This window comes from Myripristis murdjan, chromosome 12 (genome assembly GCF_902150065.1).
Source record: "Myripristis murdjan chromosome 12, fMyrMur1.1, whole genome shotgun sequence".
NCBI lineage: Eukaryota > Metazoa > Chordata > Actinopteri > Holocentriformes > Holocentridae > Myripristis > Myripristis murdjan.
This window is the reverse complement of record NC_043991.1, coordinates 25,539,237-25,554,652: the sequence shown is the minus strand read 5'-3', so window position 1 is coordinate 25,554,652 and position 15,416 is coordinate 25,539,237. Positions and strand designations below refer to the sequence as shown.

At 43.1% G+C, this 15,416-nt stretch overlaps 2 protein-coding genes across 2 annotated transcripts; both read right to left on the bottom strand.

Moving 5' to 3' along the window:
- Positions 1-45: 45 nt before the first annotated feature.
- Positions 46-4,307, bottom strand: LOC115368923 (dnaJ homolog subfamily B member 5). Its single transcript, XM_030065367.1, has 4 exons — positions 4,103-4,307; positions 3,033-3,288; positions 1,938-2,497; positions 46-959 (listed from the first exon to the last, which is right to left on the bottom strand). Exons 1-4 carry the CDS (start codon positions 4,208-4,210, stop codon positions 726-728), a joined length of 1,158 nt encoding a protein of 385 aa, XP_029921227.1. The 5' UTR covers positions 4,211-4,307; the 3' UTR covers positions 46-725.
- Positions 4,308-7,931: 3,624 nt separating this feature from the next.
- LOC115369298 (urea transporter 2-like) lies at positions 7,932-14,142 on the bottom strand. The gene is given in 10 exon segments (XM_030065868.1): positions 7,932-8,111; positions 9,569-9,772; positions 9,891-9,925; positions 10,035-10,098; positions 10,509-10,646; positions 11,004-11,073; positions 11,400-11,460; positions 11,463-11,521; positions 11,840-11,913; positions 14,125-14,142. Coding segments are annotated over 10 exon segments (903 nt in total).
- Between the last annotated feature and the right edge of the window lie 1,274 nt (positions 14,143-15,416).

Here is a 15,416-nt window from a genome sequence, read left to right as displayed (position 1 = left end):
TATAATAATAGCATTTCATAAGGAATGATGGAGGACACGTCAAAATTCAGTTTTTTCACTTTATTGTTCATGCTTCCAACTATGTCTATCATCAGTTCATGATACATCAGCAGCTGGTTCATTGCAGAATATACAAACATTTCAAATGATTCAATAGAACATTTGACACATGAATCTCTTTTAGAGATAGTTTACACTTTTGTACACAAAGCATTTCTTTGTACACAAGTACATTTTGTTATTGTAATAAATCAATGTAAAAGCTCAGTCATATGAACACCATATAACTTTGAGTTATTCTATGAAATAGTCGTACCACTCAGGTTTAAGGAAGTCTATACAGACTTGAATCGCAAACAGATATCCTGGTAGAGGTTTGCAAGTTTAACAGTACAGCTAACCTTTTCATGTAAGAGAAAGGCAGTTGAGTCATTGGATGCCCTCAGATACCAAAGACCCTATTCATCAGTTCTGAACACACTACTGTTGTGGCATTGTGGTTGTTGAGCATTATGCCTAAAGTGCATACAGCAGTAGAAAATCATCTCTCTCTCAAAGTCCAGCCTCAGCTCTAATTCACTTCAGTGCTGCTTGCCATTATCCAAACACAAAAAGAGGTTGTGATTGGTTGTGATATTAGCACCTTGGGCAAGGCTGTGTTTGTGAATTGATTAACAACATACACACATGGTGAAGCTGTGTCAATCTGCATGTTATAATGCAGGTTAGCACTTGGCTAGGCTGTGCTTGATTATCTCGCGGGACTGGGGTGGGATCCTGTCGGGGAAGAGCACCTGGAACTCCACCACCAAGTCGCCTCGCTGGGATGGGCCCTTGGGGAGGGGCAGACCTTCGCCCCTCAGTCGCCGGACAGCACCAGGTTTGATGACGTCACTGCATGGTAGTGGCATCATCCGGTTGTCAAGTGTGGGGACATTAACTGTGCATCCACAGAGAGCCTGGAGATAAAAATAGAGGAGAGGTTAATACTCTAGACCTGTTATACTTCTTACGAGCAAGTTATTTTTCTTAAGTGGTATGTTACATCACAGTCTCCCTGAAAAGCCATAATGATTTCCTGTTACGCAACAAACAAGTGTTACAGATGTTCTAATCTCTGCTCTATATACTGGTTTCAGCAAGTGCTTTAGAGAATGAAGGCAGCCATAGGAAGATGGAGCAGCTCTTTGAAAGGCTGATCTCTGTGACTGCTACCCAGATAATCTGTGTGTGGGTTGTAGCAGCGAGAGCCAGAGACAAAGGGAGCCAAAAGCTGCCTTTCAAGCATCCTGCCTTATAGAGGCAGAGGAGTCTGCAGCATAGTAGGAGAGAGGGAGAGTGAAGTGAGATATGTGGGGGCAGCCAGTACCAGAGCTAAATTTAGCTTCTGCTCTCTCTCTCACTCTGCAGGGGCTGCTGAGGTAACGGAGGCGTTGGCGGGCTGCTGCTGTTTTGTTAGCAGGCGTCTGTCAACCCATTCTAAGCACAGCGTGGTGGGGGCTAGGAACAGCTCAGAGGCCCAACAGAACACTGTGTTCTGTCCTCAGTCAACATTTAAAGATGTTACCATCTCTAAATTTGGCCGGAAATGTGCCTGTGCTGAATGCTGCTGCTGTCTTTCTCCTTGATGATGATGTTTCTGAGTGAATTGATTTTCTTTGGTATATAAAAGATCATGCATTGAGCAGTTATGTAAACCACTAAAAGTGGCTGTTGGATCACAGCCATCATTGAGTAGGTGTATGGTTCGTAAATTGCATAATGTCTGCCATCCTACTTATAGATTAGTCATCTGTTTCATAATATATCACTCATTTGGTGTTTTTAGTTTAATCTAAAGCCACAACAAGCGAATACTGATGGCCATGATCGATTCATAAGCCTGATATCTACCCATTGTGCTGTGCAGGACCGGACATACTAAGACACAAACTCACCTCTTTGAGGGTGATCTTGGCTGTGTAGACAATGTTGGATCCATCTCTCTTGTACTGGGAGTGCTTCTGGTCCCTGAGGATGAAGGTGACATCTGCTGGGGTGTTGTTGGGTGTCTCGTCCCCCTCCCTGGGAAAGGTGATCTTGGTCCCAGCCTTCCAGCCTTTCTTCACTACCACGTTTAGCACCTTGTCCTCAGATCGGAGACTGCGCCCATCAGGGTTGAGGCGGCTGCGGGTGATCTTTATATGCTTAGTGCAGCCATGGAACACCTCCTCCAGGGTCACCAATAGGTCATGCACCACTGGCACACCCTGCAGACGACGACGGCCTCTCCGCAGCCCACCGTCATGGGCAGGGAACCCGCCCACATGGCTGAAGGTGAAGTGGCTGAAGGGGTTAAAGAGGTCGTCATCGCCGTCAATGTCAGATCCAAAGAAGATGTCAAAGTGGTCAGAGCCATGGAAGAAAGAGGAGAAGGTGGCATGGGCATCTCCATGAAAACTATTGCGAGGAGAGCTTCCTTGGTTTGCCATTGACATTCCGGTACCATTTTTCAGACCTGTAACACGGAGAGAGCATAAATATAGCAAGGGTTGAGTTTATTGGGTTCACACATTGAAATTCCTGCAGAGTATCCGCCTTGATCTTGTACCTCATACTGTATTCTGCTGTTGCTGCTGCTCACTCACTTCTTCTCATGCATATTCAGCTCATACCTCTTGAAGGCTTACTAAATTTACATCTGCTATTTTGAAGTTTTGAAGAAAAACACATGCATCGCTATCTAAATAATTTATCAGCCCCACAGTTGTCTGTGCTGCACGTGCTAAGCTGGTTTTACAGCAGGGGAGAGTGTTGCAGGTTTTAATGAGGATATCCCCCACTGCACATCAGTGCTCAGCTTTGGCGATATGAATAATTAATGACTAAATTATGCTACTGTAGCTAACCAGATGGCAATTACTATTTAAGCTTGTTCATTTAACTCAAGAGAATTCATTCCCTCTTATACCAGTCAAAGCTGAAATCATTTTGTACTTTTTGTACTTTTGAACTGCTAGAGTGTAAATTAAAAACTAAAGCCTTGGTCTTACCTTCCTCACCATACTGGTCATATATGCTCCTCTTTTTAGGGTCAGTCAAGATCTCGTAGGCTTCCGCAATCTCTTTGAACCTGTCTTCTGCATCAGCATCGCTGTTCTTGTCAGGATGAAACTTCAGAGCCATCTTCCTGTAGGCTTTCTTTATCTCATCCTCATTGGAGTCAGGTGACACTCCCAGGACCTTGTAGAAATCCTTGCCCTCAGGTTTGGCCAGACAGGGCACCTCTTGGTCAGACTTGCTGCTCTCCTGTGGAAACAAAGCAGTCATGCTGGTCATGCAACCATCCATCCATGCAACTAGACTGATCAAAGGCCCATCTTTTGCTCATGTTAATTATCCTGGTAAAAGATCCATTCTGCTGATCTTTACAGCAGAATGGAAGTACAGCTGAGCCACTATAGTCTACAGAAGCCGTGTGTGTACATGTGAATAAAATTCTCAGCTACTATGTGCTGTAAAAAACTGGCTTATAACATTGATAATGAATAACCAATAAGTCTGTGAAATGAAATGGCCACTGCCCACATCACAAAAGTAAGATGGCTGATCCACTAGATGTCTGCCAACTTCTTAGGCTTTTCATCTCCACCCAGCAGATTGCAATGCAGCCCATAGCAAAGACACTATTAGAAAACACCACAATCTGAGTGCAGTGCAGCGTTCCTGATCTATAGCCCACCATGCATTTAATAATGCATACAGCGTGAGTAAAGGGGAAAACGTGCGTCTAAGTGTCGTGAGGGTTAAAAGACTTCCCCCCAACAACCGTGACTCTGCAGCGATTGGCTGTTCACGACCCAAGATTACAGTCTGCATTTGAATGAACCCACAGCAACAGACTCAGCCAGCCACATTGCTATTAATTGACACATACGGCTCCAAACAGGATAATATACCCGCAATGATAACTCTAACTTGAATACAAAGCGTGATTATTTCATAAAAATTAAGTTCCGAGTTTTAAACCTCAACATACATCAGTGAATCCAACCCATGACACAAGACAAATAAGTGATATAGCTTGCTTAACAAAATGCAATTAAGATGCCATTCAACTTACCGCTGATGAAGAGGAGCCCGAGCTGTCCCCCCTGTGCATGACTCGCACTTTGCACTTGACATTGACATTTTTGTGCTTGACACCGAACTGGGTCCAGATGAGAACCATGGCTGCTAAAAGTTAAGAGTTAAGGCTACTTGTCGCTGTCCGGCGGCGGTGGTGCTGAAATGCTCCAGTTATCAGGCTACTGTTCGTCCTGCCTCGGCTGCTGCTCTGAGCTCTGCTAAATACTGCCGCGGCAGCTCCTTACTACACTCACCACCCACGCAGCGTGACAGAGCTTTCCCCACACCCGCCCATTTCCTTATGCGCGAAAGGGAATACCGTGGCCTCCGTTTCCTCGGCGGAAGGCTATTGGTCCTCTTCGGATGATCACGCGGATGTGGCAGCCTCCCTTCTCCATCTCGAGACTCGTTTCCGGAGTTCTGAGGGTTGGGCTCTGCAGACAGTCACGACGAGGCAGATCCTCCGGGGAGACTGCCGACAGACAGGACAGACAGACAGCTGCCGGCTGCCCAGACGACCTCCAGACAGACAGCAATTTACTCACCTGCTAATAATGGAGCAGAAAATAGAAAATAGGGGGGAAAAAAAGTCAAAACTCATCAGGCTCTCTGCCCACTGTGCCTCCGCACACATATTTTAAAGCACTTACCTATGGGCATTTAATTGAACGCATTCCGGTTTTTAACTTGCTTTATGCAATTTGAATGGGCCTAGTTGGGCTGTTATTAGTTATTCAGCTGATCGTGTTTTGCAGGGTCACACTGCAGGACTTTGCCAAGGGGCTTTCAGTCTTCATTTGCATCGTCTTAAGAGTTTCCTAAGAAACTCACAGGGAAACTGTCCCCAACATGCTCATAAAATAAGGTACAATGTTGTACCTTTTTGTGTGGAAATGTACAGCCCCAGTGACAGAAGGTACAGCTCTGTAACTTAGGTTTTGGCAATGTTTCCATTCTTAACATTTTTGAAGACATCAGTTTGCTGCAATGGGGGATAATTTGGCTTTCTTTGGAGAATAGAGGGTAAATTAGCTTCAAGATTTTTTTGACATGCTGGTGAGTGGTAGTGCTCTTAATAGGACTTTTAAGACAAAATCAAAAGTCCTGAGGGGTGAGGTGATAGTAAAGAAGATACTTATGACCAGAGTCTTGTTGATTGCCTTCCTCCAGAGCCCTGTGTGTGTCAAATGTGCCAACCTCTGGGACAGAAAGCACACTGACATACTCTCCAATTACCAGCTGAGGAGAACTGCCTCCTGTGTCCCTAGTTTTACCTTCACTGGTGAAATGAAACTGCCTTCCTCCTGAGAGGTACAGGTTCTATATAGGGACATGTTCAGCTAGTACTCAGCTATATATACATCACCTTTACCGTTTCTAAACACATTTTGTAGACAAGTGCAGAGGTAAAATTATAGCTCATCTCAGTTTGTCTACACAATCCTCAAAAAACTGTGGGCTGTTAATCAACTCCGTTAATAAGTGTGAACCCAGCATGAAGCCGTGAACATAGTGTTTATCTGGCTCAAGTGGACGTGGCACACCCCTGATAAAATAATGTTTGAAGTGTTGCTTCTCCCAAACACCTTTGTGTTGTTCCGTTTAAGCTCTCACTGTTTAGTTTGCTGATTTTTTTTTTTTTTTTTTTTTGGCTTGACTTATTACTCCTTTCAATTGTATGCCTTTTCGGATTGACAAGCGTCTCTATTTTATATGACACTTGGTTTTGTTTCAGTTTTTAATTGAATTCGAATCTACAAGACAACCCAAGACAACCAGTGTACTCTATCCTTGAGTGACCTGTTTTTTTTTTTTTTTTTTTTAATTTTACATAAAAATAGCTTGGTGAGGTGGAGAGAAGGGTTGTCTCAGGTCAAGTGGCTGGCTTGTTCTCAAATCGATGCCCAGACCATTCAATCATTCTGGGCTTTAAATGGTTCTTTGATTAGTGATGGTTCTTTAAATGAGTACAAATGAGTCCTCAGAGAATCTCTAAAGACCCATTTTAAGAGTTTAATGTTGAATAAATGCATGAAATAGGCAAATGTGCTAAATTATAGAATAGAATAAAATAATACATTTTGCAATAATTCACAAAAGCGAAAGAAGCTGAAAAAAAAAATCTTTTCAGAGGGCTTTCCTGATCTCTATTCACTCCACAGAGATGACAGGAAGAATTTCCAAATATCTCCGATTTACAGTAAAATGTCGTTTAAAATTGGCTGAAGAAAAAAATGCTGCTATCATAAGGACACTCTGTGATGAAAGATAGTAGGTCATGTGCTTGATATTTTTATTCTGAGATCCTTTCATACATACCACCAGATTATGAAACCGACTTGACTTGGCAGTAGCCATGGCAACCCTGGATATGGAAAGTAGTGTCACAGAGAGCATACATACATGGCAGTGCTTCCTCCCCTGTGATGCTCCCCACAGCCAATGGGGAACGGGGCTTCCATTGGATTCTCCATGCAACCAACAGGAAACGGGAGACAAATTTGGTTCGAACGTGCCGAGCCAGGAGCGTCACCCACAACCAGCTCTCGCTATTCACAGATTGTCCAAGATAGAGTGAATCAGAATAGCTCCCTTTCACAACGTTCTTTCTGCCTGCCCACGGGAACAGCCTGGCTGTGTACTTGGCCCTGAATGCTATCTCTTCCTCTTGCACTCATACACACGCACGGTACACTAACACACGCATGTCAACACAGACGCTCACACTCGCACCCTTCAGTCCCGGAGGAAATAACAGTAATTCACGTGCCCGGCCGGGTTGACACTGATTGTCCGGGGGCAGAGAGGGTGGACAGCTTCCATGTTTACTACTGTTCCCCTCGTCCTGTGAGAGCTGCTCACGTGCTCACGAGCAATTACAATGCGCACCCAGCACATCTGTCTCTGTCTGTGTCCTCAGTCCAACCCGGGGACTAAAGCTCTAGCAAAGCTGAATTTTTAAAAAGAAAGGGAGAGAAAACCCAAACAACATTTTGTAACTGTTGATTTGAAATAAGTTATTTTTATGAATATACACAGTATACTAAATATACAGTATAATTTGCTTACTTTAAATAGATAGATAGATAGATAGATAGATAGATATTTTGTTGTCTAATTGTCTTCATTTGTTCTTTTTCCTAACTCTTAACTGTTCTATCCATATTTATGAAGCACTTTGGGTTAGCTTGTATATAAAAAATTGATTTGATTTGATACACAAAAGGAAACAGAGGACACACAGACACAAAATACTTTGCTTGTTTTTCTGTTTGTTTGTGTGTGTGTGTGTGTGTGTGTGTGTGTGTGTGTGTGTGTGTGTGGTGTTGTGTGGCGTGTGCTTTTCCTTCACAGGTTCAGCCTGGTCCCACCCTCATCCGCCATGCTGTGTGTGGGAGTGGTAGGTGCTGCCTGCAGGAGACTTGGGAAGGTGAATCACACTGCTGTGAGCGCACAACACTCACACAGGGGAAGTGACACCAACCTCATCTCACATCGTCACACTGCCAACACTTATCCTGTCCTTCAAAGGTCACTCTTTCCTGCGGATGAATCAAAGCTGTGATCAGGGAAAGGCCAGCGCAGCCACTGACTAAGGTCACTTTTATCTAAAGGCTGTAGTGGATAAAGGAAAATATTGTTGGTGGATTGGAGGAAACCTTCCTCTCCAATGTCACAGGAATATTAAGTAGAAACCAATCAAATACTCAGCTTAGATAATGTGATACGGAAACTTTTCAGACAGATCTTCATCTTTAGTCAGATTTTAACACCAAGACAGGAATGACATGTTCTCAGTTTCTATTTTCTCGCTTTCCCTCGTCTCACACCTTCACCCCAGTTGTGCTCCAGCTCCCACATTTCTGGGAGTGTGACTGTCTCGTATGTGTCATCCTGGCTGGGTACGACCATGTGCCGTTGTACTCCAGACACTCAGCAGACAGACAGATGGATAGACCGAAAGACAGGCTGGCTGGCTTGCGGGCAGACAGATACACAGGGAACTGGACAGGCAGAAAGACAGAAGCAGACAAAGATTTACAGGCAGACAGACAGGCAGACAGACAGGCGAGCAGGCGGGCATGCAGGCAGACACAAGACATAGACACCACCGCTTGCACTCTGTCTCTCTGTCTCTCTCTGTCTCGCTCTCTCTCACACAGGCACTCACATGAACCCACAGACGGAGCTCGACACTTTCAGTCAGCTGTGGCAAATAATCACCTCGGGACTTTAATTCCACAGAGATCAAAATGTCACAGAAACACAGCAGACCATCTTCAGTGGATGAATCTTGCAAAGTGTTCAGGAAAAGATGAAAGGATGCAACAAAAGAAGAAAGGAGCAGAGGAGAGGAGACACATAGGGAGGGCAGAAGACAGAACAGGGGGGGAGGAAAAGGGAATAAGAGGAAAGAACAAGAGTGGGGAGAGAAACAATGGAAACCGGAAGAGAGGTCACGAGAAAGATGCGATTAGAGAAAACAGTGGGAGAGGTTGGAGAACAGAAAAGGGCGGTGATGGATTATGCCTGGCAAAGAGGGGCGCTTGTTTTGCTGGAGGAGGGCTTTATGAAATCTTCCCTACAGCTCGCTGTCTGCACTGCTGAAATCTGCTGCAAGTTAAATCACGTCTCCACATCCACTAAAAACGGGCTGTTGAAAGAACCAGAGGTTTTGCATGTCCTCAGGTGCCCTCCTCCTCACTCTGAAAATACAGAAATAAAATGGCACAGAAGACTGCCTTGAATGGTAAAATGCAAGGTTTACTGTATATTGAGCTGCTAATAAACCTGTAATCCAAGCTTTGGCTCTACATTTATGAAAATATATTTCTGGTCAGTATTAATCTTAAATGTAAAGGCACCGCCAGAAGCACTACATCTTCCCTTGGCGAGTGCTGCCCTCTGCTGTGTAGAGATATTGTTTTATAGGAATTATTTCTCACTGCTGCAAATGGCATTTTTGTAGTCTATTGTTTAAGTACATGAGAGACACTAATAAATGCCAAACCGATACATCACCATATACTTTCTAAAATGCAAACACAAATATTCATAGAGGTGTAAGGGTCAAAACACACAAACACAAATTCCGCAAATCATGCTGGAAGAATCCTTTTCACTCAGCTTTTTAATTCTCTTATGCCATGTAAAAGTTCACTCAGGAAAACTATTGTTAACTACTTTAACATTAGATTTAGATACCACTTGTGGAAATTGATCTTTGCTCTCTTTATGGTGTTACCAACTGATGAAAATAATTTCAAAACGTAATGTGTTTCTGTAAAGTGTTTTGTTTGTCTTTAGTAATTTCTGTCTCACATTAAAAGTTGTCATTCTTCCTTACAAACTCTCTCTTGCTGAAATAACCTAAATTGATAAATGCATCCAGGACCATCAACTCCCTCATAAGATCATCATTTACACCCAGACAGACACCAAATATCTAAAATGATCTAACCAGCAGAGCCTTCTCTTGGCTGCTGTGCTGTCGAGTGTCTTTTTCCCCCTCTGAAGCTTCCAGTTGTCGATAGCAGTGCCGGTTTTCTTTAGGGTGGGAGACCACCGACGGAGGCAGTCTGCAGATGGCTGGGATCTTGGTGGAGACGAGGACGAAGATGAGAGTCGACAAGCAGAAAGGCCAAGTGCGTACCGGTAATGCAAACTGAAAGGAGACGTCACGGGAGAGGAAGAGCAGGATGGACAATATGAGAGTTGTCTGGGCCGTCAGATAAAGTGCACAAGTTAATTTGGAAAAGATCGTCCTTGCTTGCTATGGACACTTTTGAGATTGCTGAAGTCATGTATGCACAGAAAAATGCTGCAAAAAACACTTTTATCATTTTTTAAATGAAAAGTATGTATTGGGATATGCACATGTTTCACTGAATAGCTCATAGGATAGTTATGTTATTGTTTGACCTCTTTAGCACAGGTTAGAGCTTGTAGATAGGTCTACCATGTCAAAACATAAAATGTCCCCATGTGGAGCTACCAGAGCAAGCCCTGCACAGCACTACAAAGAAGAACACAATCTTTTCTGTTAATTATTATTGATTATTGATCAGTAAACAAATATTACACATATCCCCAATACAATTTGGGAGCTGAAATAACATACACAGGGTGTGTGCAGGATGTAAAAGTTACCACAAAATCACTACATTTAATACAAGTGTTCACACTGCAGTAACTACTTTCTGGGATTTTTTTTTCTTTTTTTTTAAACATTTCCTTAAAATATATGCTGTTGACCAGTGATGTGGCATTATTGGGAGAAATATGTCATGATTGATATCTCACAGTTCATTATGTGCCCTATATGGAGCCAAACCTCCTATCGAAGCCTCAGCTGGCATTATGTTCTTCACATTTCTGTGGCTGGAAATGGCAGTGGACACGAGAACAGCAGAGCCCAGCGTGGCGTGAAGACAGGTAGCTGGTGAGCAGAGCAGCAGGGCCAGAAGGAAAAGACCCCCTGTCCAGCGGCTGTCACAGCCATACACCTGGCCCACACCGACTGGCACTGACAGGAGCAGCTGCAGTCAGGAAGAAGTTGGTTAAACATTTAACTTCTCTCATTAAAGAGATTTTTTTTAATGTATTGAAAAGGCAAATTTGCAAAGATAATATGGAAATAAGATATTGCATCACCACTAGCCACCTTAATCCCAGGCAAACTGGCTGAATGTAGTTAAATGATTTGGATTTTTAAAACCTAGCTGACTGATACCTGGGAGATATTCAGCCCTTTGATCATGTTATTGTGAAAGGTGCTTGAGGTGAGATAATTTGGCTGGATAGCCACCAGAAAAAGTAGTGCCAGTAGGCTTCAGTTTAATTTGCATGTGTTTATGTGTATACATTTCTGTGTACCAGGGCAGGACTGTGGTTACCTGTGGAAAGTAGGGATGACTGACTCCTGTAGCAGCAATGTGTAGACAAACCAAAATATTAAAGGGCAGGCTGAGGACAAAGGGCTGAAAAAAAAAACAAAAAACAAAAACAAAAAAAAACAGGAAGCCAGATATGGATTATTGAAACCATTAGCCAGTGACATTATAATCTGACCTTGTCTGTCTGTGTTTATCATGAACACAAAAGACTCGGATGCTTTAATGGATGTGTTTTTAACCTCTTTTAAATTAGCCACACAGTTGCCTCATGTGATGCTGAATCTGGTCCATGACCTTCACTTCACACCATTGTCTCTGCCTCTGTCCTATTTACGTGTAAATTTCCATTGTATCAAATCAAATAAAGCAGACATATTAAAAGGAAAGTACACTTACCATAGCATGAGAATATTTGGCAGTAAAAGCCACCACTACCACCTTCCCCTCGCAGCAAAAAAGCCATCAGCATGCAGACCAGAGTGCCACTGTAGCCGTATAAACCTGCCTTTATGGCCTGTCTGGGGTGAAAATAAGAGAAAAACTGACATATCAGAACAAAATACAGCTAAATATGGAGCAGTGGGGTGCTAAAGAAACGGCACCCCCAGGGAATGTGACTGAAACTAAAGGGTTAGAGAGTGACAGTGAATAAAACGCTGAGGGTCTTAATAGAGATGCAGGCTGACAAGCTGAAGGGTAAAACTCCAAGACATAATTTCCCGTGCGATAATGGCCTCATGGTGTAGGACAATAGGCTTTGTCGCCCTGCAGGAACATAGTTACCAGATTTTTTTTTCCCTGTAATGTTATGTGAGGATAGAGAAACATGGCCTGACCTGTTTGGTCCCAGCACGATGGCAGACACAGTGGAGATCAGGGTCCCCAGCAGAGTGTTCACAGCCCACCTCAGCTGAGGCGGTTGTTGACAAAAATGACCTGGGCCACCCCTCGAAAAACCCAGTCCACCAGCTGGAGCACCACACTCTGTCCTGGGATGGAGAAATAATAGTGCTTTTGTTCAACCAGCAGTTGCTATGGTCAACTATGATTGTTTTTTTAAAGCCTTGCCGTCCCAGTGAGACAATGGAAAATCTATGAAATTCATCAACATAGTCTCATTTTTTTTGTCTTGGCCTCATTTCAGACAAATTAATCCCTCACTCATTGGACATGTAAGTGTGACAAGTTGAAATAATGATATATTAATAAGCTGATAAGTTTAAAAAGATTGCAAGTTCATAGTCTGTAATACGATTGAAATGCTGTGATGATGTTTAAAATGATCATATGGTCATGAGAAACAAATTCATAAGATGTGTTTTAAAATGGGTTAAAAACATAAAAATAACTCATGGTAAGTTTACAAAGGGTTAAAAAGGTAAAACGCTAAAAAAAGTCTAACTAATTCATTGTTTATTTCATTTTTCATTGTTAAAAATTCAGATGTAACAGTGTTATCAGTGATTGACAATGTTGTCTTGATCCACTCGTCTAAGATTGATTACTCAGGCCTTCACCTGCTTATCAAGGGGAATCGCGGTATTTTCCTCATTGCAGTAAACCTTGTTACTGAGGAAACACCACTCTGATCACTCTCGTGATTATTTCTCCCCTTATTCAGGTATGTTGCTAATATTTCATCACTAAACGTGTTGTGATTATTTTCTAACATGTTGAGGATATTTTTGAGTGTTTATATACGAACTTTTGAGTAAGTAAAAGTAAGTTTTGTCGAGTGCGGTAACGAGTGCATGTGTTTTGCTAGCTTACATGTGCGTGGTAGAAACGGATTTTGCACCATTGTTTCTACTGTTTATTTGATGAATATTATGAGTTTTCTGAGAGTTTTCTGACTTAAAATTACATGTTATGTACCAGTGAGAGTGAGAAGGGATGAAAAATGTCTCTAAAAAAATACGTTTTGTTGTGACTGAAAAAAGAATATTTCAGCGTATTTGTCTGCAGCGACCCCTTCAGGTTTTTGTTTTAATGTGATTTTTGTTGCACAGAATCCCTTAAATGCCTTTATGCTGCACTAAAGATATGAGTGATTTTGCACATAACATATCTGTATTTTGTTTCTGAATGGAAGATAATTTTCAGTCCATGTTAAATATATTTCAGGACTCAGTTTTCACTTTGTCATTTATACAATTAACAGAGCAGGCATAGTCTATGAAGAAATTCAGTGATGTAAAATGTTTTACTTTTTTTTCATAATGAGACTGTGTTGTTCAGGAAAAAGAATATGTTTTGTATGCTATGGCATTTGACCTGTAGTGTAAGAATTGTTTTCAACTTGATGTGTATATTTTTTTATTGCATTGCAGTAAACCTTGTTACTGAGGAAACACCACTCTGATCACTCTCGTGATTATTTCTCCCCTTATTCAGGGGCGTAACATTTTGGAGGCACCGCTGGGATGGCTCTTCAGATGTCTGGTGTCCACAGCCTGGCGGCCAAAGTCTGGAGCAGCTAAATCCCCCCCACAAATAACCCAGGACGGTGACAGCGAGGAAGGTGCTGTGCAAGGAGATCTGGAGGCTGGAGGTTGAGTATGTTACCTGAGGCCAGTCAGAGATCATCAGGTACATTAAAAACTGTCCAGTCCAGAGTCAGCCTGTGTACAGAAAGATTTCTCCTGTCCTGTCGACACGATGACGGCCTTGGAAGAGCTACAGGAAGAGGTAGCAGCTGATTTACATAAACTGACTAGAGACAATTTGCTTGAAGTTTGTGATTTTCTTGAAATATCAGGAGGACAAAGAGCAAATGTAAAAGGGAAGTCCCGCATATCACTAGTGACCCATGTACTGAAATATCTGGAAAGAGAAGAAGTGACAGAGTTAGAAGATGGCGGCATGTCTGAATTGTTGCTACTAAAAGACAAAGTTAAAAGTTTGATCAATGACACAGATAACAGAGCGGCACAAACTGAGGAAAATGTGGAAAGCACAGAAACACAGGGAGAAATGGAGGAACAAATATCTGTAAAGCAACATAAAAATGTGGAAATTCAGCAGCTTTCCCCTGTTAATGCTACTGCTAATGACTCTCAGTCGTGGTTTTTACCTACCATAAGCCCAAAAGCCAACGTGCAGCCCTCAGTTAGTGCCCCACCACAGCAGCCAAGCCCATGCTGGCGCAAAGACTTTAAAATTTCAGGTCAAATAGGCGAACCAGGCCAGAAAGATAAATTGACATTTTCCAGCCTTGCTCACCAAATTGAGAATGGATTGAACAGAGGTTATCCTGAAATGGAAATTGTAGATGCTGTCATTAGAGCTATTTCCCCAGGCTCCCAGTTACGCAGCTACTTGGAAGGGAAACCTCACCTGGCTCTCCCCACCCTCAGAAGCATCCTGCGCTCCCACTTCCAAGAGAGGAGTGCCACAGAGCTCTACAAGCAGCTAGCTTCTGAAGCACAGAACAGCAAAGAGACCCCCCAGAGTTTCCTCATGCGAGTTTTGGATTTGAGGCAGAAAGTACTGTTCGCGTCCCAAGAGTCAGAGTCAGGGCTTCAGTATGATCCTGCTTTAGTCCAGCGCATGTGTTTACACACGTTACTCACTGGTCTTCAGAATGACAGCATCAGGATAGACATGCAGCCTCTCCTCCTGGATACTGAGACCTCAGATGAGCTTCTACTGGAGAGAATGAACGTTGCCTGCGCTCATGAGGCTGAGAGAAGGAATAAAAAGAAGCTCAGTACCTCACAATCAACCACAAGTGTGAGTGTAGTGCAGTCAGAAGAGAATTTACCTGCAAAGTGCCCCATAAAGGAAGTCAAAACAAAGGCTTCCACTGAACTGTTAACAGAGATACAAGAACTGAAGGTAGGTGTAGCCTCTTTAAAAGGTCTCAGTGCAGAGGTGGCTCAAATTAAAGAGACTCTACAGCAGGGTAAGTTTCAGTCACAGCCCTACACTCCACCTTCAGGTAGGCCAGATAGAGACTCCCAGCTACCTGTTTTGCCACAGCAGTATTACAGAAGCTACAGTCAGCCCCAAATACCTGCCCCAATGCAGCCTCAGTATGGACCTGATCAGCACCCTAACCGCTCTATCCATGTCCCACGGAGATGTTTTGTCTGTCAGCAGACAGGAACGAATGAACGCTGCATGCACTGCTACCGATGTGGAAGTGGAGAACATTTTCAAGCTGGATGTAAAATCAGAGGAATCAGACCGTCGAGAGAAGCTCCTTTAAACAGGGAACGGTTACCACCACGGGACGGGTGTTAGCCGTAAATGGTCAAGAGTCCCAAAAATGTGCGAACTGTGGCAGTGCTGGTCCACCTGACAAATTGAAACAGTGCTCATCCTGTAAAGAGACACTTTATTGCTCTAAAACATGCCAAAAACAGAACTGGACTGAACATAAGAGGAAATGCACTCACCAGTCAAACGCCA